The sequence below is a fragment of the Prionailurus bengalensis genome, chromosome B3 (assembly GCF_016509475.1).
Source record: "Prionailurus bengalensis isolate Pbe53 chromosome B3, Fcat_Pben_1.1_paternal_pri, whole genome shotgun sequence".
In the NCBI taxonomy this organism is placed as follows: domain Eukaryota; kingdom Metazoa; phylum Chordata; class Mammalia; order Carnivora; family Felidae; genus Prionailurus; species Prionailurus bengalensis.
The window spans coordinates 5,393,481-5,415,445 of NC_057355.1; the positions used below are offsets into that span (position 1 = coordinate 5,393,481).

Below are 21,965 nucleotides of genomic sequence, written 5' to 3' on the forward strand. Positions count from 1 at the left end.
CTGTTTTGAATGTCACCAGTGACCTGCTTCACACTGGCCAGTGATTTTCCCCATCCCTGTTACGAGCCGCGGGACCCTGCCTTCCGCCCTTCCTCCCACTGCAGTCCCTCCCCACCCACCCCCACCCCCACCCCACGGGTCTCTCTTCTCTCAGCCCGAGAGCCCGTCTGCTCTCAGGGTGATCAGCTCTGGGTTCCCAAGCTCCTTTTCCTAGACCTTGACCTTTAACCCTACGACCGGTGTCCTGCATCCAGCCCCCCGAAAGACAAGGTTTCCCATTCAGTTTCTCTACCACCAAAATTACCTTTCCCCCTCATCCGTCACATCGGACACCTTTCCTTCTTCCCCATTTCTTTCCAAGTCTCCACAGTTAACCCCCCTACCTGTCCCCAGAAAGGGAGGCCACCCAGAAGGAACGCTCAGCTCCCCTCCTGCCCGATTCCCCTCACCAGTCTGTTCTCGTGGGATCAGAGCCGTAGGTGCCCCCTCCTGTTCAAGGTGATCACCTTACCCATGCCCTGGCCCTCGTCCCCACTGGGCTCTCCGAGGCCTCTCCCGCCTGCTTGCCCTTCCCTCTCCTGAGTGTTTGGCCCTTCCCAGCCCTTCTACTAAGGTTTTCGGTCTACATTTCAATGTACTTACTAAGGAAGCTACACTGAAAAAGCCCTTCCTTAGCCCCGAGTTCCCTTTCCGTTCCTTCCCTCCCTCCCTTCCTTCCTTCCTTCCTTCCTTCCTTCCTTCCTTCCTTCCTTCCTTCCTTCCCATTTCCAGAATTCTTAGCCACACTTTTGGAAGAGTATTTACTGTTGAGTCTTCCTTACGGCCTGTCCATTCCTCAGCCTACTGTGGCCTGGCCTCTGCCGCCGCTGTTCCTCAAGAGACATCCCTAGTACACATCCTCTTGCACTGTGGGGACTCCGTGTCTAAGACAGAATTCGTTATCGTCCCCCGAGCACCTACCCTTACCCCCGGTGTGCTCATGCACCCCAGTGTCCCTAGGCCGGCATCCCCGGGCTGGAAAATCCGGAGTCCTTCTCGAGGACTGCTGCAGGTGTCTCCAGACTTCATCCATGTCTCTCCATTCCCACATGCTCTCCCTTTGTCACCTGGGACTACTCAGCAGCGGCCACCACTGACCTTGCTGCCCCCAGGCTCTGCTCCCTGTGCGTCCTCCCTCCCCCGTCTATTAGCCACACTGTCCTCAGAATGATTAGGTCTCCCCCTGCCCCCCCACCGAGCCTTCCACTGGCTTCTTGTCTGTCTGAGCCTTGTGCGCTCTCTGCCTACCTATCCAGTCCCGCCTCCTATCGCCACCGCCTCTCCTGAACTTGACCTTCCTGCTGTATTTCCTGCGGTATCTAAATTCCTTGGGCACACTGTGTGGTTTCACGCTTCCCTGCTTTGCCCAGCCTGTGAACTCTGCCTGAAATGGTTTTCCCACCTAGATGCTCTGAATTCCTGGGCCTTCGAACTCAGCCCAGGAGCCCCCTGGGGAGTCCCCCCCCCCCTGCTTGCTGGTCATCCCCTCCACACCTTATGCCACCAGACTCTGTCACTGCACTACAGAATTGTGTTATATGGCTGCTTTGTCTGAGTCTCTTGAGGCCCGAATGCCCATGGCTGGTCCCTGGGAGGTGACATGTTGACATTGCCTTCCACTGCTCCTGGCTAACGGCGCCTTCCTCCAGCTGTTCTCCTCTTCAGCCCCACAGCTCTCCTCCTGGTCAGACCTGGACCACACAGGAGCCACCTTCTTTTTTTTTTTTTTTTTTTTTTAATTTTTAATGTTTTCATTTATTTTTGAGACACAGAGAGACAGAGCATGAGCAGGGGAGGAGCAGAGAGGGAGGGTGACACGGAATCCAAAGCTCTAGGCTCCGAACTGTCAGCACAGAGCCCAACGCGGGGCTCGAACTCACGAACCGTGAGATCATGACCTGAGCCGAAGTCGGACGCTCGACCGACTGAGCCCCCCCAGGCGCTCCCACACAGGAGCCTTCTAACAGGCTCTCCCTGCCTCAGCGTCTGCTCCCTCACGCCGTCCTCCACATTGTGACCACGGTGGCACCTCTGAGGCGGCATTCTCCAGCCTACGCTGGCCTCCCTACTTCTCACAGTCCCTGATCCGGACCCTTCAGAACAGCACATCCTCTCACCCCTTGTTCACTTCACTCCCCTCCTGCCTCATCTGCTACCCACCCCTTCCCGGCCTCTGCTCTCACGCCCTGGCCACGCCGCTTCCCTGAAGCGTGAGCACCCTGCCCTGTGCTCGGTGAAGGCTTCCTTCCCCCGCCCATCCTGACAGTGACAGCTCCCGCTTCTGTGTCCTCAGTGTCACGCGTCCCTAACGGTCCTCCCAACCCCTTATCGGCCCAGGCCTCACACGCTTCCTTCCACACTGCAGTCGCTTGCTTTACTGCCGGTCTGTCTCTCCCGCCTGCCTGTGAACCCCAAGCGCGGTGCCCCTCAGGCCTGGGCTGGGCAGCCCCTCCCGGAGCCCCACACTTTAGAGGCCCCACTCCCCTGGAGTCTGGCGTCCCAAGGGGCCCCTGGGGGACGCACCGCCTGCCTGAGGGGCGGGGTGGAGGGATGTGGAGTATGGCCGGGGCTTGGCCTGCAGGCTGGGATAGCCCCACGGGTGGCCCGCGGTGAGGAGCGGGCTGCGGTGGCCGGAGGACGACACCCCCCGTGTGTCCCCGTGTGGAACTTCAAGGAACCGGGCGATTCTCAGCTTGGATCTGGCTTTCCAGACTATCAAGAAGGTGTCGTTTTCCGGGACAGTGTAAGAGTTCGTTCACTTGATTCATAACTTTTAGGAGTTTAGACGCACGGTCCGTGGGCCTCCATCTGAGCTCTGGCTCCAGGCCTGCAGACGTCAGGGGTGAGCCTGGCGGCGAATCCGCTGGCTCGGCTCGTCCTCACACGGCCCGCCCTCAGCCCAGCGCCTGGCACGCGGTGCCCCCCCACCCCCTCCCCACCCGGCACGTTACCAGCAGGCGAATGCCAGCATGTCTTTCTCACTTCAAAACTTACGAAGATTCTAACTGAAAAAATATATCTTAGAAGGTACCTGTTTGATGCCAGCGTTCTTTTCGTTTGTTTGTTTTCTTGTCTTTTTTTTTTTTTGGTGGGAAAGAGACTTCTAAAATCTAGCAAAAAGAACTCCATAAATATAAAGCAGTGCCTCACATTTTGTATGGGGCTTTATAATTTTCAAAGAACTTTTGCACCCACAGTCCGATCTGCTCTCGGAAGATATTTCTGTAAAGTGGGCATAGGTGATGTCCTTAGTCTGAGTTAACAGGTAAGGCGGTTGCCCTTCAGAGAGGTTAAGCCAAGGATGCAAGTTCTCAGAACGAGGGAGAGTGAAAGCCCACGACGCCGGGGCCTGGGTGTTTGATACCCGCTGCCTTTATTCAACAAGCATGTTCTGTTCCCCAGCAGCCAAATGCACTTTAGAAAGTAATCTCTCTCTCTCTCTCTCTCTCTCTCTCTCTCTCTCTCTCTCTCCCTCTCCCTCTCCCTCTCCCTCTCTCTCTTTATTTTTTTTTCCCAGTGCTTTTCCACACAACGGCCAAAACATAGGCCTCTCCCCTTTCCTGGGGACCCTGAATACCGGGGGGTCGCTGCCAGACCTAACCAACCTCCACTATTCCGCGCCCCTGCCGGCCTCACTGGACACCAGCGACCACATCTTTGGTAGTATGAGTGTGGGGAACAGTGTGGGCAACCTGCCAGCCGCCATGACTCACCTGGGCATAAGAAGCTCTTCCGGTAAGTGCCGTCCGCTCACCGAGGGCTGCGCCCGTGTAGGTGCCCAAGTGGCTGACTCACAGGTGGCCCCCAGCCAGGCGGCCTATTAGTCGTTCAATGAGAATGACTGTATCCGACTTAGAGATAGTTACATATCGGTTCTGGTAGCTCTCGACCCCTGCCGACGTTTCCCTTTGGTGGTCTGTTTCTGCCGGGTCGGATGGGCTCTAGCACACTGGACTAAACCTTGTCCTCTGTCGTCCTCACCAGCCCGGGTGTCCTGGGACTGGGAGAGTAGGATGGGAGAGTCCAGGAAAACAAGTCCTTTCCTTTCTGTGTTCACTGAACAATGTCTGTGGCTCTTAATCCACGTATGCTGGTGGTTTATAATTACGGCTCTCTCTCTAGATCCCTCTAATTTCCCATGGGATTTCAAAAGAGACTACTTGGAATTTTATTTTATTTATTATGATTATTATTATTATTTTAATGTTTATTTTTGAGAGTGAGAGCGTGAGCTGGAAAGGGGCAGAGAGAGTGGGGAACAGAGAACTCAAGTGGCCTCTGCTGACAACAGAGAGCCCCACACGGGGCTTGGACTCGTGAACCGTGAGATCATGACCTGAGCCAAAGTCGGACGCTCCACCCAGGTGCCGCAGAGAATATTACGAATTTTAGAAAATTTGTAAGGGATACGACGAAAATATTTTATACTAAATAGATAAATATATTAAATAGAAATCTACCCCAGTTTAAAATTATTGGTTCAAATCAGAGGTGCCTAAAGATGCAGCATATGGCTATATTAAAATGTTGCCATGGTGGGCGGGCGGGGGGCGCCTCAGTGGTTCAGTCGATTGAGCCTCTGACTCCAGCTCAGGTCATGATCTCACAGTTCGTGAGTTCAAGCCCCACGTCGGGCTGTCTGCTGTCAGCGCAGAGCCCGCTTCAGATCCTCTGTCCCCCTCTGTCTGTGCCCCTCCCCCTCTTTCTGTCTGTCTCTCCCAAAATAAATAAATAACTTTAAAAAAAAAGGGATTAAAAAAAACGTTGCCATGATGAGACTTGGGTCACTGTACAAGTTTGAGGGCCCGCAGCTCAGATCCTATGTTGGAACACGACTGAATTTACTTGAACCTCCACAGACGCTCTTGTCCATGCCTGAGGCAGGTATTGACCCCGTACTCCCAGTGGCGTGGTCCACCCCTCTCGCTGTAAGGGTTCCCAAGAACTGTGGTGTGGACCGTTCACCCTCTGGAAGGGCTCCCCAGTGACTGTGGTGTGGACCGTTCCCTCTGGAAGGGCTCCCCAGTGACGGTCCACCGGTGGGAAAGGGCCTGCTGGTTCACGCAGGTCAGAATTCACCACTCAGAGGAGAGAAGTCCCCTTTAGCTTGGGCAGCTGGAAGCTTCTCTAATGCTCGTAGCAGTGCAGCCATTGTACCACAGAATTTTAGAGTTGATTTCAGAGATTATTACCTTTATTTACGTACTTAGATCATTTCATTATCTTGCTGCTCTACTTTCGTGTGCTTGCTGAATTCTGGAGGTACAAGGGCATCTGAGGTCACCTAAACAAAGCAGCATCAGCACTTAGCTCTGTGGGGTCTTGGGGCAGCCGGGGCAGCCCTTGACAGTCTGCTTCAGCTGCAAGTCCTGTGTTCACCACCATCCTCTGTTTTCCTCAAAAAAGTATTATTTTGTCCAGAACATTGTCAGACCCGATATCAAGTATTTATATAATTTCTAGGTACTCCTTAAAATGCATGTATACAAGGCTGTACGCGTTTTTTTAAACATCTTGAGCTTTCCCTCTGAAAGAGTGGATTTGTTTTTTAACCTCAGTTCACATCTTTAGCCCTGATTCTTGAGCCAGCTGGATCTCTGGTCTTTCCATGGAGACTTGCACTGTGCAACAGCTACGTAGGGTTTATCAGAGACGCCTTCCCTATTTAAAAATTTTTTTCTATGTTTTTATTTTATTCTTGAGAGAGAGAGACAGAGTGTGGGCAGGGGAGAGGCAGAGAGAGAGGGAGACAGAATCTGAAGCAGGCTCCAGGCTCTAAGCTGTCAGCACAGAGCCCAACGTCGGGCTTGAACTCACAGACTGCGAGACCATGACTTGAGCCAAAGTCAGACACCCAACCGACTGAGCCACCCAGGCGCCCCTTCCCTATTTTTTTTTAAAGTTTATTTATTTTCAGAGAGAGCATGGGGGAGGGCCAGAGAGAGGGGGAGAGAGAGAATCCCAAGCAGGCTCCGAGCTGTCAGTGCAGAGCCCAGATACAGGGCTCGAACTCACGAGCTGTGAGATCATGACCTGAGCTGAAACCAAGAGTCAGACACTTAACCAACTGAGCCACCCAGGTGCCTCTATTAAAAAAAAAAAAAAAAAAAAAAGCATTTTCCAGCAAAGAATGCTTTGTCATTGCTGAATTATAGTAACTTTCATCTAACACCGATTTTTTTTTTTTATGAACATAAAAGAACACACAGTTCTGCTCACCCCACCTGCCAATACCAGAATGATGGACTGAACTTTGAAACACGGCATTCCCATTTGAGATGCGTGGTGGCATTGTTAAGTCACGGAGCCAGAAAACTCTGTGCCAGGCCTGGCAGGACGCAGGACACGGTCCTGGCCTCATAGAACTTAAGCCCCAGAAGCCTGTGCCGTGGAAGTGCCTTTTCCCAAACTCTCTTGCTCGTGCTAAAATTCACTACCCTTCCCCCCAAATGACACAAAGAACCAGCGAAAACGTCATTTTCCTTGAATTGGAATAGACTGCCCTTAAAGATTTCTGGGGAGCTGGAAAAGCAAAGAGAAAGCAGGAGACACGGGAGGGGGTCCCTTCCTGTGATCCTCTGGGGTGTCCAGGGTATGGACAGGGTCCCCGCCAAGGCAGCGCCCCAGAGCCATGACTCTCAGTGAAGGGATGCTCTCTGAAGGCAGCACAGGATCCGGGCAGGTGCCTGGGACAGCACGTTCGGGGGCTCTAAACAGAATGTGTGTGCAGCCCTGGGGTCTTTTGGCCTGGTTGTGGCTGAGCACACACACACCCCTGGCCTCTGTCCAGCCCGCCCAGCGGCCGTTTCCACGCTTCCCCGGGAGTACGACTCACTGTCACCCTGCGGCCACCAGCTCTCAGTCCGAGTGGATCTTTCCCCACCACGGGCACGTCGGCCACCAGTGCGCTTAGGGGAGCCGCCAGGAGCTCCCCACGGGCAGAACCGGCATCGAATACGGATAGTAGGAAGTGAAGCTTTCTTTCACCTCAGGGACACGAAAGATTGTGGCAAGTGACGTGTGACTCTGTTGTCCCGCAGGCCTCCAGAGCTCTCGGAGCAACCCCTCCATCCAGGCCACGCTCAGCAAGACTGCACTTTCGTCCTCCCCGAACAGCCACCCACAGACACCCGCGCCCAGTGCCTCTGCCCTTCACCCTTCCCTCCGGCTCTTTTCCCTCAGCAACCCGTCTCTCTCCACCACGGCCCTGAGCGGCCCCTCTCGGCGGCGGCAGCCCCCGGTCAGCCCCCTCACGCTGTCCCCCGGCCCCGAAGCGCATCAGGGTTTCAGCAGACAGCTGTCGGCCACCAGCCCGCTGAACCCCTATCCCGCCGCCCAGGTGAGAACAGACTCTCGGCCCCGCACGCTGAGGCACGCAGGGCCTGGAGTCGGCCCACCCTCCCGGGCGTAGACCCCCAGGTCTCAAAGGCAGTCGGCCCTCTTGCACGTGAGGCGGGAGAGAGCAGAGTGGGAATAGCTCGGCGCTAATCACTCCCTAATGGCACATTTGTTGTGAGGATCACGGTTTCCAAACGCACAGATTGCAGGCACTAACTCACAAAAGCTGGGGTTTGGGGAGAGAGCTGGGGTTTGGGCGAAGAGAACCCAATGCAGATGTGTCTAGGATGGGTAGGGGAGACCAGGTGGGGGTTTTTTTGTTTTGTTTCGTTTTTTCTTTTTTTTCTTTTTTTTTCTTTTCCTTTCTTTCTCTCTCTCTTTCTTTATTTTATTTTATTTGATTATTATTTTTTAAATTTACATCCAAGTTAGCATGTAGTACAACAATGATTTCAGGAGTAGATTCCTTAGTGCCCCTTAACCATTTAGCCCATCCCCCCTCCCCCAACCCCTCCAGTAATGCTCTGTTTGTTCTCCGTATTTATGAGTCTCTTCTGTTTTGTCCCCCTCCCTGTTTTTATATTATTTTTGTTTCCCCTCCCTTATGTTCATCTGTCTTGTCTCTTAAAGTCCTCGTATGGGTGAAGTCCTATGATATTTGTCTTTCTCTAATTTCGCTTAGCGTAATACCCTCCAGTTCCATCCACGTAGTTGCAAATGGCAAGATTTCATTCTTTTCGATTGCTGAGTAATACTCCACTGTGTATGTATGTATATATATATACATATATATGTACATATACATACATATATATATACATATGTATATACATATACGTATACGTATATGTATATATATACACATACACACACCACATCTTCTTTATCCATTCATCTATTGATGGACATTTGGGCTCTTTCCATACTCTGGCTATTGTTGATAGTGCAAACATTGGGGTGTCTGTACTCCTTTGAAACAGCACACCTGTATCCCTTGGATAAATGCCTAGTGGTGCAATTGCTGGGTCATAGGGTAGTTCTATTTTTAATTTTTTGCGGAACCTCCATCCTGTTTTCCAGAGTGGCTGCACCAGCCTGCATTCCCACCAGCAACGCAAAAGAGATCCTCTTTCTCCACATCCTCGCCAACATCTGTTGTTGCCTGAGTTGTTCATGTTAGCCATTCTGACAGGTGTCAGGTGGTATCTCATTGTGGTTTTGATTTCTATTTCCCTGATGATGAGTGATGTGGGGCATTTTTTCATGTGTCGATTGGCCATCTGGATGTCTTCTTTGGAGAAGTGTCTATTCATGTTTTTTGCCCATTTCTTCACTGGATTATTTGTTTTTTGGGTGTTCAGTTTGATAAGTTCTTTGTAGATTTTGGATACTAACCCTTTATCTGATATGTCATTTGCAAATATCTTCTCCCATTCCGTCGGTTGCCTTTTAGTTTTGCTGATTGTTTCCTTCTCTGTGCAGAAGCTTTTTATTTTGATGAGGTCCCAGTAGTTCATTTTTGCTTTTGTTTCCCTGGCCTCCGGAGACGTGTTGAGTAAGAAGTTGCTGCGGCCAAGATCAAAGAGGTTTTTGCCTGCTTTCTCCTCGAGGATTTTGATGGCTTCCCATCTTACGTTTAGGTCTTTCATCCATTTTGAGTTTATTTTGTGTCTGGTGTAAGAAAGTGGTCCAGGTTCAGTTTTCTTCATGTCGCTGTCCGGTTTTCCCAGCACCACTTGCTGAAGAGACTGTCTTTATTCCGTTGGATATTCTTTCCTGCTTTGTCAAAGATTAGTTGGCCATACGTTTGTGGGCCCATTTCTGGGGTCTCTATTCTGTTCCACAGATCTGAGTGTCTTTTGTTTTGTTTTGTTTTTAATTTTTTTTAACATTTATTCTTTTTTTTTTTTTTTTTTTTTTTTTTTTTTTTTTTTTTTTGAGAAAGACCGAACACGAGCAGGGGAAGGGCAGAGAAAGAGAAAGAGGGAGACACAGAATCTGAAGCGGGCTCCAGGCTCTGAGCTGTCAGCACAGAGCCCGACATGGGGCTCGAACTCACAAACCGTGAGATCATGACCTGAGCAGCTGAAGCTGGATGCTTAACCAACTGAGCCACCCAGGCTCTCCCAGGTTGGGGTTTTAAAATTGGTATGAAAAATGACCAGTAACTGATGCTGTAAGTACTTTAAGCCACAGGGGAAAGCCAAAGAAGACATTTAATACCTTCCTGGAGCTTTGATACTGGATTAGACCTCTTCCCTAATTACACCTACAGATTGGAGAATTAGTACTTTTATTGTTCATGAAGTAACAGGTATATAGTAAAGATGAGATCTCTGTAAAAGGCCCCAAATAAATCTGTCTAGAAGGAGGCACATCTAGGGGCGCCTGGGTGGCTCAGTCAGTCGGATGTCCGACTCCAGCTCAGGTCACTATCTCACTGTTCGTGATTTCAAGCCCCGTATTGGGCTCTGTGTGGACAGCTCGGAGCCTGGAGCCCGCTTCGGATTCTGTGTCTCCCTCTCTCTGCCCCTCCCCCACTCACACTCTGTCTCTCAAAAATGAATAAATGTTAAAAAAAAATTTAGAAAGAGGCACATTTTGAAGTCACAAGCCTGTTACGAGAGTTTAGATGCCAAAATGTCATATCTTGACTTGTTGACTTTGTTTGTATTTATTTATTTATTTATTTATTTATTTATTTATTTATTTATTTTACTTTGTTTTTATTCTAAGCTCTCAGGGCAGTTCTTACCATAATCACCAATGACTATATTTTCAACCTATGGCTCACTCCCTGGATACATTGTGACATCATTTACTGCCCACCTCACCATAAATGAGTCATGTTGAGCAAGGGGGGGTTAACAGAACCAGTTACTACTCACTCTTACATGAGTCATCCCTTTGGGGAGAGGGAGAGAGGGTATTTCATAATTGTTTTTTTAATGGTTCTGTTTATGTTATCGGATTGCCTTTAATTTTCAAGATCATTTTATGGGATATAAAAAAAGAACACTCTTACTTTCTTAACTACATTTTAAGGAGACTGTAGAGGAGAGAGCCTTCTGTTTTAGGTGTTTTCATTTGTGGTGTGCTTAATATTTTGATTTTTTAAAAATTAGTGTTATCCATGCACATGGTTTAAAAAGTCAGATAGTTCTAAAGGGCTAGTTGGGAAATAACAGTTGCCTTCCCCTCCCTGACTGACCACGTTTCTTACTCCCTAGAGATGGTTCCTTCCAACCACTGTGACTTTTTTTCACGTTTATTTATTATTGAGAGACAGAGACAGAGTGTGAGCAGGGGAGGGGCAGAGAGAGAAGGAGACACGGAATCCCAAGGAGGCTCCAGGCTCCGAGCTGTCAGCACAGAGCCCGATGCGGGGCTCGAACCCACGAACCCACGAACCGTGAGATCATGACCCGAGCCCAAGTCGGATGCTTAACCGACTGAGCCACCCAGGCGCCCCTCCTTCCAACCATTTTAGCTGATGTCTTTGGTATAACCATGTTATTTAATGCTTGTTTCGTTCTGGACTTCTCGTGTTAGGTTCTATCTGATGACATCCTCCCATGGAGGGAGGATTAGGAGATAGCTCTCTCCCCAAACCCCACGCACCCACACACGTATTTCCTACCCACCCTCCTCACACCCTGTGCTGTATTGTAATTTTAATGAGAGCAATATTCGGTGTTTAGTGCTTTCACAGTTATAACAGAGCAGTCAAGGGGCGCCTGGGTGGCTCAGTCGGTTAGGCATCTGACTTGGGTTCATGTCATGATCTCACGGTCTGTGAGTTTGAGCCCCGCGTCGGGCTCTGTGCTGACAGCTCAGAGCCTGGAGTCTGCTTCGGGTTCTGTGTCTCCCTCTCTGTCTGCCCCTCCCCTGCTCGTGCTCTGTCTCTCTGTGTCTCAAAAATAAATAAACACTAAAAAAAAAAAAAAAGAAAGAACAAAATGAACGTTTTTTTCTTCACCCGGGAGTTAATAAATGTCTTACCTTTTTGTTAGTCTGGTTTTCTGTGTACGTATCATTTATCCCATCCCGGCTCTTGGGGCCTGGCTAGATCTCCTGTCAGTACTTTGAAACACAAGCCCTCCAGTAGCTCCCCAAGAAGGAGCACATGTGGTGCTGGCGTGACTTAAATATGCCCTTAAACATGACAGGTAGAATACCCGTCATTGAACACATAATTGGTTAGATACAGAATTGAAATCTGAAATAATTTTCTCTTAACATTTTGAAGATACTAATTCATTGCCTTTTGGTTTCTAGAGTTGCAAGTGAGAAATCCAGTGCTATCCTGAGTCTTTTTTTTTTTTTTAACGTTTATTTATTTTTTTGAGACAGAGAGAGACAGAGCATGAAGGGGGGAGGGGCAGAGAGAGAGGGAGACACAGAATCGGAAACAGGCTCCAGGCTCTGAGCCATCAGCCCAGAGCCTGACGCGGGGCTCGAACTCACGGACCGCGAGATCGTGACCTGAGCCGAAGTCGGACGCTTAACCGACTGCGCCACCCAGGCGCCCCTTGAGTCTTAACACTTCACACGAAATCTCCTTTTTTTCCCGCCGGGGGCTTGTAGGATTTTCTTTTTGTCCCCCAGGGTTCTGAAACTTGACGATCGATCATGTGGCTTGACATGAATCTGGGTGTTTGGTGGGTTTCCTCAACCTGGAGACTCTTACATTCCTTCATTTCCGGGAAATCCTCCCTAATTATTTCTTGGATGGTTTCCTCCCTTTGATTTCCCTGTTCTCTCTTTCTAGAACTCCCGTTGTGTGAATGTTGGGCCTCCCATCCTTTCCGTCTCACGCCCCCGTTGTTCTCTCTCCTCGTCTTTTCACCCTGCTCTCTGGGAGAACTGCTCAACTTTATCTGCCTGCTATTACGCCAGGTTTTCATCTCTGCTCTCATACTTTTATTATCTTATTTTACTCTCAGTTTATTTATTTATCTTAAGGGAGAGGGAGAGAGAAAAAAAGTCCAAGGAGGGCGCTGCACTGTCAGTGCGGAGCCCGTCATGGGGCTCCAGCTCACGAACTGTGAGATCATGACCTGAGCCGAAATCGGGAGCCAGACGCTGAACCGACTGAGCCCCCCAGGAGGCCCTGCTCTTGTACTTTGAAATTGCCAAGAATTCTTGTTTGTTCTCCGAATGTTCCCCTTTACAGCATCATACTCCTCCCGTGGACACAATCGCAGTTTTTCACCCCTCTGAGGTTTTCAGTGGTAATTTTTGTTCCAGTTTCTTTTATTTTTTTTTGTAATAGAAATCCTCCAAGTGGCCTAAAAGTAGAGAATATAGCGTCCTGAATCTTTCTATGCTCATCATCCAGCCTCAACAATCATCGGTGTGTGTGTAATTCTGTTTCAGCCACATCCCTACTTTGAAAAAAATGTATGCAGAGATACCTATCACAGATATTTTATTACACGCGTTTAATAGATGAGGGTTTTTTTATAGCCTAAACAGTATAATGGTAATTTTGTTTTTCATGACTGCTTCTTGTGGCACAGATTTCTCCAAGTTTCTTTCCTTTGTATGTCTGCCTTAGTCTCTGACTTCCATTCAGATGGTTTCCTCACAGACTTGTGGTCCTTGGCCCTCTGCTCATCTTTTTTTTTTTTTTTTTTTTTTTTTTTTTTTAATATTTATTTTTGAGAGCGAGAGAGCAGGGGAGGGGCAGAGAGAGAAAGGGAGAGAGGAATCCAAAGCAGGCCCCGCGCTGTCAGCATAGGGTCTGACGTGGGGCTGGAACTCACAGACTATGAGATCGTGACCTCGGCTGAAGTCGGACACTTAACCGACTGAGCCAGCCGGGCGCCCCTCTGCTCCTCTTTAAGAACAGGACACAGAAATACTGATTGGAAGCCCTGTGTAGATGGGTGGGCTTGGTGAGTATGGTCTTCACTGTAGACTGGTCTAGCTTGGCCATTTACGTGGGGGATCCCTGGTGTCGTGTAAGTGTCATGATGTTCTCTCGGGCTGGCCAGATCCCCAGAGGACGCTGGCATACGCCCAGCATCCCGTCTTCCGAGACCCAAGCTGGGGAAGAAAGGGGGAAGCCTCAAGATGCAGTAGTGAGCTCTCTTGAACCCTGTGTTTTCAGTAGAGCGCCTCACCTCCTGGGTTCTGCTGTGCCTTGCGGTCCCTCAGCCCGGTTCTCTTCAGAGCGCTGTCCACCGCCCCCCCCCCCCCAGTCTCCCCACAGGCCAGGGCTAAGCCCACCCTTGCCTTGCACAAACTGAGGGGATCCTTCTGGATCTTCACCCCTGCTTCCTGTTGTCCCCCAGCCTGCCACAGGGACCCTGTGATGGAAATCCGGCTGCCTCTTGGTTGGTCCCCACTGCCTCTGGTCTTTCTCAGCTCTGATAAGCCAGTGCCTGTGCGTCCATCTGCTTTTCGTTCTCCGAATTTTGCTGCCACTTTCTTCCCTCCCGTTTTCTTCGTCCCTGTGTTGTTTATTATTCTGGTGTTATTTCTTTTTAAAGTGTTAATTCACTACTGTTTCCTGTTGGTCAATGTTGTTCTAGTGTTTTTAATAGAGTTTGGGGAGACAGCAGAGATAAGTTATTTTTTTTTTCCCCATCTTAAGCCAGAAGTTATGGCTTTAAAAAAACAAACATGATTTTCACTGAGGATGCTGGTTAAATTAGCAGGTGTTTGGTTCTGTTTTGTCTTTTTTTTTTTTTTTTTTAAGACACGAGAAATTGTCACTGAATGGGAACTGTTTTGTGGGGAAGTGAGACTTAAGGTCACTTTGAAGGAGCAGAAGTGGGAGCCTAGCACAGCGGGCCCAGGGGAAGAAGAAGTTGGGCTTTTCTCTCGCTTTGACGGCTCCTAATCTGAAAGGATTTACCACTAGAACTGCCAACCAAAGCTAATTAGTGGCTTTGTTTTACAGATGGTGTCCTCGGATCGAAGCCCGCTCTCCTTCCTGCCCACAGACGCTCAAACCCAGGTGTCCCCGCCACCCCCTTACCCCACCCCCCAGGATCTCCCCCAGCCCCTCCTGCAGCAGCCCCATGCCCAGGAACCCCCCGCTCAGCAGCCGCAGGTGGCCTCATCCCTGCCTCCTTCTGGCTTCCAGCTCCTCTCCGCCCAGGTGGGTCCTGAACACCGGTCGGGAGGGAACACTTAGTTTACCCCGAGTTCCAAGCTAAACGTTCCCTTCCTTATTCCAATAAGGGTTCACCTGTGACCAACTTCTTCCCGGATGTGAGCTTTGACCAGCAGTCCATGAGGCCAGGCCCGGCCTTTCCTCAACAGGTGAGTGATCACCCAGGCGTGCCTCTTCCTTCGACCAGGAACCGCACTGTTGAGCCTTTTCAGGGTGTAGACTGAGCTAGCTCGGCCATTTTCCTGGGGAGTCTCTGGCATCCTGGATTAGGTGCTCCACTGCCCTGGGTTCGGGTGTGTTCAGTGGCCGAGGGGACCTGGAATCTCCCCTAGCCCTCAGGTGCTGGTGCCGGCTGCCTTGTTTAGTGGCCGGCCTCTGCAGAAGCGGGTAGGAGACGTCTGGTGACAGTCTAGGCACAGACTTGTAGCATGGCTTATGGCAGAAGGGACCACCACGGTCCACTGATCTATCCTGCTGAGGAGACTGAGACACAGGAGGGTCTCAGGTGGGACCAAAAAGATCTTTTCTTTTCTTTTTTCTTTTTTAAATTTAAAAGAACGTTTATTTACGTATTTTTGAGAGACAGCATGAGTGGGGGAGGGGCAGAGAGAAAGAGAGGGAGACAAAGGATCCCAAGCAGGGTCCATGCTCTCAGGGCAGAGTCCACTGAGGGGCTCGAACCCACGAGTTGTGAAATCATGACCTGAGATGAAACCAAGAGTTGGAGGCTTAACTGACTGAGCCACCCAGGTTCCCCTCTTCTTTTTTTTCTGTAAAGACTTTTTTTAAATGTTTATTTATTACTGAGAGAGAGACAAAGCATCAGCATGGGAGGGGCAGAGAGAGGGGGAGGCACAGAATCCAAAGCGGGCTCCAGGCTCTGAGCTGTTAGCACGGAGCCTGGCGCGGGGCTCGAACTCAAAAACTGCAAGATCGTGACCTGAGCCGCAGTCGGATGCTTAACTGACTGAGCCACCCAGGCACCCCTTCTTTTTTAAAAAAAAAAAATATCTGTTTATTTTTGAGAGAGGGGGGAAGGTACATACATGCATATGCAAGTGGGGGAAGGTGCAGAGAAAGAGGGAGAGAGAGAATCCCAGGCAGGCTCCATGCTGTCAGCACAGAGCCCGATGTGGGGTTCGATCCCATGAACCATAAGATCGTGACCTGAGCCAAAATCAAGAGTCAGACGCTCAACTGACTGAGCCACCCAGGAGCCCCGCCTAAGATATTTTCATTCAACCACTTCCTTTTGCTTTTTAGGTTCTCCCTAACGATCACTTAAAATATATCTAGATTTTATAGTGTTAAGTGTGGATTGGGCTTAGAATGGGTTAAGAAGAGAAGGGTTTGAGCATTTTACAGATCTTTTTTTTTTTTTTTTAAGATTTTTACAATGTTTTTTATTTGAGAGAGAGAGCGTGAGCACGTGCAAGTAGGGGAGGGGCAGAAAGAGGAAGAGAGAGAATCCCAAGCAGGCTCCCTGCTGTCAGCGCAGAGCCCGACAAACACAAAGACATGGGCTCCATCCCAACAAACCGTGAGATCATGATCTGAGCGCAGACCTGGAGTCGGATGCTTAACCGGCAGAGCCATCCAGGCGCCCCTACGGGTCTTAATAACAATTACAACAGTAAAATAAATAAATAACAGATGTTTCCCGAGTGGGCCATGGTAAAGACTCATGGCAGAAACCAGTAGTCCCTGCCTTCTCATTTTCTGAAGAAGCCGGTTTAGTTTATGAGTCAGAGAGTCTCCCTGAAAAATGATAGGAATGCATACTTTTGAAAGATTTTTAAAAAGTTTGGAATATGCATTTCTGGAAAGGCACTGGAGACAGTGTCCAGTTCTGACCAGTGCTCACCGAGGCTTGCTCATGGAGGGGGACCTGCCTGGGGTTCCTTCACCTGAGAAGGAAAGGATATCACCTCCTCATTTTTCTAGAAACCAAAGGGGGAAAGAGTCCATTGGTCACGTCACTTCCTCGGTGACACCTGGAACCTTTGAAGGGCTCCCACGGACGGTGTGTCCAAAGGCCTTGGTGTGGCTGGGGGGAGAAGGTGTGAGACCAGAGCTGCTGCAGAGACCATGACTGTTGATGTCTCCTAATGGCTTAGTGGGCCCGGCCGTGTGTGAACGGGGACGAGCCATCCACACTGTGGGCCTCAGGGACCCGCTCCTCCACCCAAGCACCTGCTTGCCTGAGAGGAATATTCTGTGTGGGATCCTAGAGAGAAGGGGCCCTAAGACGGTCTTGCTCTGGGAGCACCTTGCATTATTCTCTCCTTGGAGGCAGAGGTCATTCCTTACAGTGTAACCTTGCATGCTTCCAGGTGCCCCTGGTGGAACAAGGTCCGCGAGAACAGGACGCGTTTCACTTGAGACCAAACCTGTATTCCAACTGCGGGAGTTTCCCAAACACCATCCTGACAGGTGAGCATGGGCCAGCCCTCAGCCTCCTTACCGTGTTCGTTTTGTCGTGCCTTCACACACACCGTCGTAAGATAGGATACACGACATCAGATGAGGCCAAAAATTAAGGTCCCCGGTGCAGCGTTGCCTTTTTGAAACGCAGGTGCCCGGCCCCGGAGACACTGAGCCAGTGGGGAAAGGGCCTGGTGCTCCAAGCCTTTTCCGAACTAGTTAGTTTGAAGTTCAAAGGGAGAAAAGCCTGCAAAAATGAGAGGGTCGTGGAACTGACGGAAAAGCGCGTAGATTCTAGAGCCGCCTGGACGCCTGGGAGTGGGTGGGACACAGGCAGTCACTGTCATGGTGGGGAGGACGACAGGGACGGCCTCTGAGGGGATATCCTCCATTGTGTGTGCCTCTTAACCCGCCCTGTTTTCCCCCTTGCTGCTCCCTCCAGAAGACTCGAGTACCAGCCTGTTCAAAGACCTCAGCAGTGCGCTGGCGGGCATGCCCGAGGCCAGCCTGCACACGGACACTCCATTTCCTCTGGAAGAAGAGCTCCAGATCGAACCCCTGAGCCTGGACGGACTCAACATGCTAAGTGACTCCAGCATGGGCCTGCTCGACCCCTCTGTTGAAGAGACGTTTCGGGCTGACCGACTGTGAACAGAACAGACCAGGACCAGAATTCTTTTCTGAAGGCGCCGAAATAGGACGGCACGGAATGGAGCCAGCTACCCCCCCTGCCCACCGGGCTTGAGTCATCTCGGGCCTCTGACACGGCAGGAGCCAACGCCATGACTCCTGGCTTTGTGACGAGGTCCCGTCTCCTACGCCGAGGCTTATTCTAGACCAGAGAGCCATGCACGGCCTCACCGGCCTGCGGCGAGGGTTATGCTCTGCAGGCCGGCTGACCTGACCGGGAGCCTCCCAACGACTCGGTCATCACCGTGCCCGGTGCGTCTTTTTCTCGGCCCTCTAGTCGGTCCATGTGTACAAGCAGAAAAGAACCCTGTGATGGGGGCGGCAGTCGCCTGGTGCTGTGCCCAGAACCACTGATGTCAGTCAACACTGAAGATCGGGCCCGGAGCGGAGGCGGTTGGGGGCCACGGGCCTCTGGGAGCTGGCTCAGCCACGAGCAACGGTACCACAGCACCGCGAGGCCGCCTCTGCCCTCGCGCTTCTGGCCGGGCACCCGCCAGCTGGTGGCGGGCGGTCCCGGGGCACGGCAGACGGCCGTGATCTCGGAGATGCCTTAATTCCAATATGAAGAATTCTTCCCACGATTTCAAGCACAGACCCGAGTTTCGCAAACTGAATGCTCATTTGTCTTCTCCAAGTATGTAATCTCCTTTCTGCTGCTTTGGGACACCTCTTCCTGTGGACGAGGGGGGAAAGGGAGGACTATTTTATTCAGTCACTGAAAACAAACAAAAGTCCCCTGGTAACGGATGAGCCCGAAAAGAGGAAAGTGCTTCCTCTTGACGGCTGGGGCGGAAAGCACGGAGGGCAAGACACACGATGTCTTCCAGATGAGCTCCAGACAGGTGCCGGCCTCCCCCTCTGCAGTCGGCTGGGAGGGGGTGGCGGGAGGTCTGAGCAGCAAGGTGGGGGGTGGGGGGGGGTTCTCTGTGCCATGGGAGTGTGAATGTAACCCCACTAGGCTGATAGGCTGTAAGCTCCCCGAGTGCAGGGACCGTGCCTTATTCGTTATCAGACCCCTAGTTCCTAACAAGTGCCAGCACTCAGTAGGTGCTCATAACTGTGCATTGAATGCATGAACGGACGAACGGAGGAATGAATGAATCTGCCTCACTACGAGGCAGTCTAATCTTTCGCGTACCCCCATTCCCTGCCAAACCTCAAGGCTTTAGCTTTTTTTTTTTTGGAACACTTGTGCGTGTTCAGCATGCACTTTAATATGCTTTTAACACTAGGTGACCAAATTCACGATGAGACAGGGCACCCCGATCTCCTCGAGGGTGTGCGCCACAGCAGGTAGGTGGAAGCTGTCTTCTGAGTGCCACCGGAACGGCACCGAGCAAACTGGGGCCTCCCAGGCACTGGGACCCCGGGGATCCCGGCCAGGCCCCGACCTCCAAAGATCTTTTTCCTTTCAGATCCGTGTTGTGCTCTAAATTGCTTTCAAAAAAGACCATCATTCTTTGAGATCGAAGAAACAGTCTGCAGTAAATGGAAGGCCTAAATCATGAAGCTATCGTTAGTCGTTAGTACTTTAGCATAAAGTAGTGTTAGCGGATTTCCACCACTGCCGGCCTTCTGACCTAACCCCTGGCCACACGCCTGACGGGTGGGTTTGAAGAGCACCTCTGGGGATGGGCCTGGGCAATGGGGCAGAATGTGGGCATGGCAGGAGGGGCCGGGGAGGAGAGGAGCACTGAAGGAAAGCTGGAAGACGCTGGAACTTTTGCCGGGACAGCCACGGACTTTTCCAGAGACACCGGCAGAGTCGCTGAAGGTTGCTGGACCGCCCCCACCCACAGCAGCAAGACCGCCCTGTGCCCCACGACGAGAGGAGTCCGTAATGGGATCCTGGGCTGTTAACCTCTGCAGACCTCTTTCCATTTCTGTCTCCAGAGGGATCACGTCACCTGCAGTCTTACAAATAACCCTGATGGCACAGCTGCCTCTGTGGGGCCCGAGTCCCCCGCTTCACGTTAGCCCCAAATCTCTGCCGTTGAATTAGGAAATCCACCCAGGGTCCTTGCCTGAGCTCCAAGCCCCATTCCCAGTTAAAACTTTCCTACTGAGGATCTCGGGAGGGGGTGACTCTTTGTTAAAGCACAAGCCTTTTCCCTGTGATGCTACGCCATTCCCCAGCGTGCGGAAGAAGCCGGCTCCGTGCTGCCTGCCCTGTGCCACAGGCCCCGGGAAATCTGACCTGGCCTCTCAGACGGGGATCGGGGATCGGTGCCCCTGTTAGGAGTTTGGTTTTGTTTTTTTTTTTTTAGGTACCAGCATAACCCACTCTTTGCACAGTGCCTTACCCGTGGGGCCGGGGGCCCAGCCCTCTGTCTGCACAGCAGTCCTGCCTGTATAGCGTGATGCCTGGGACCCGCGTGGTGCAGATCCGCCGTCCCTAGGGCATTCTCCCTGGGACGGGTGCAGAGGCTCCCAGGAAAAGTGACTTGTCTGGGGGAGTGTAATGACGACAATGAGGTTTAGCACTGAATTAAATTTGTCCTTAGGTCCACCAGCCCATTCTTTTCCCGTGAAAAGGTGTTGGGCATTATACAACCCACTTTGCTTAGCCAGTGTCAAGGACACCCGCGGACGGGTGTCCCTCCGACCTCCAGCGCGTAAGCCTACGCTCATCGCTGCCTTTGCAACAAACCAGGCGAGGCCCTCGGCATCTGAAGTGGCTGCATACATCAGAATAAACTATCTTCCGATATTTAGTCTTGTTACAAGAAACCGATGGCTGTACTATTCTCATTTATTAGCAGTTAAACAATATAGAACTAAAAACGTATCTGTGTTCCATTTTTTTTCCTCATTTCCATACAGTTGTGGTTTTTAGGACACACGGTGTTAGGAGACACATTTTTTGATCACGTCAAGACCACCATAAATTCTCCTTTGTCCCATCTCACTTCTCCTGTGTGCCGGCCCACGTGCGCATTCGAAGACCTTTCCAGCTCTGACTCCCGTCGGCTCTGTCATGCACAGAGGGTTCCGTTGCTTGGCAGAGGAGCCCTCACAGCAACTAATCAGACTTTCTGCCAGTGTCCTAACTCCCAGGTCCCTTGTTAAACAATATTTAAAGATTGGAATTTGTATAAAGTAGCTTCCAAGTTTTATAATACGTCGTTTTACATCTTTCGTAATTAAAAGCAGCACAATAAGGTTGTATCTGCGCTTGGTGTTTTCCTTCAGCCTCGGGCGACGTGAACTTGGGGAAGCGCCGCCTTCGCAGCTATAGGCCTGTCGCTGGGCTTCCGGGTCCTTGGCTCGGCGGGTCCTGCGTGGGCCCCGCTTGTCATGTGTTCCTAACACGCGCTCTCGCCCCTGTGCCCGGGAGAGTGGGGCCTGAAATTGGGCACGTGGTTCCTCTGAAGCCGTGGGTTCCAAGGGCAGAGGGTGGCCTGGCAGCGCCCCTTCCAGACCCCTGCTCCGGCCCTCACCTAAGACCCCTCCCCTTTGGAGGTTCAGGCCACTGATGCCCCTTCCCCCGGTGTTCCGCTGTCATGTTCTGCCCCCACCCCCAGCACTCCCCTCCTCGCCAAGAGCTTGGGCTCTGTTTTCTGCCCAGCCCTGTCCCCTCCACTTTCCAGCAGGTTTCCAGGCCAATTCACCCCCATGCCCTCTACCCCAGCCATGCCTCCTTCAGACCCATCTCCTCAGTCACGTCCAGGGCTTGTCACAAAGGTGACTCTGCCGAAGGCTTACTCAGAAATCCCGTCTATGGCCCGACTTCCTGGGCCACCATGTCTGCTCTGGTCCACACACACCCTGTCCTTTGACCCCACTGAGAATTCTCTCCCTTGACCCTTCTTTCGGCCTCGCGGGCCTCTCCTGGCTTTCCTCCCTTCCCTGAGCAGTGGCCTCCATGACAGGGTCGCAGCCCTCCTCCTGCTCTGATCCTCGGCCTTTGCCTGCTGGGATCCCCACGGGAGAAGACCAGCAACCCCACTCTGTCCCCCAAGCCGATCCTCTCCTGCCTCTCGGGAGTGTTCCGGACCTCCCCTCTCCAGCCGCCCAGACATTCAGGCCCCTGGGGGCAGCTCCCTCAGCGCCCCAACTGCCGTCCATCCCTCCGCCTTTCCCAAATTACCCCAAATCTCTGTCCCTCCCCGGTACCTTCCCCCGCCACCTTACCTAGTTCTCGCTTGCCACATGGTGGCTGATCTGCTCTTCCTGCGGTAACGTCCCGCCGCCCCAGACCTCGTCCCTCTCCAGACTCTTCTTCCTGTACATATATGCCTTGTCTCCTCCTCACTAACAACAAACAGAAGGAAACAACCCTTCCCCAACCTGGCTTCTCCTTGGACCGTCACCTTGTCTGCTCTCCCTCCTGGAAGAGTTGATCATG

General features: G+C 51.5%; 1 protein-coding gene across 1 annotated transcript in view; it reads left to right on the top strand.

The window, feature by feature from the left end:
* CRTC3 (CREB regulated transcription coactivator 3) overlaps nt 1-20,785 on the top strand; it is a 100,734-nt gene extending 79,949 nt beyond the window's left edge. The window contains exons 10-15 of the mRNA XM_043553896.1: nt 3,557-3,774; nt 7,080-7,378; nt 14,288-14,488; nt 14,572-14,652; nt 16,837-16,936; nt 17,370-20,785. Of these exons, the coding sequence (XP_043409831.1) occupies nt 3,557-3,774; nt 7,080-7,378; nt 14,288-14,488; nt 14,572-14,652; nt 16,837-16,936; nt 17,370-17,578 (1,108 nt within the window). The 3' untranslated portion in view covers nt 17,579-20,785. The remainder of the gene's footprint in view (nt 1-3,556; nt 3,775-7,079; nt 7,379-14,287; nt 14,489-14,571; nt 14,653-16,836; nt 16,937-17,369) is intronic.
* The last annotated feature ends 1,180 nt before the right edge of the window (nt 20,786-21,965 follow it).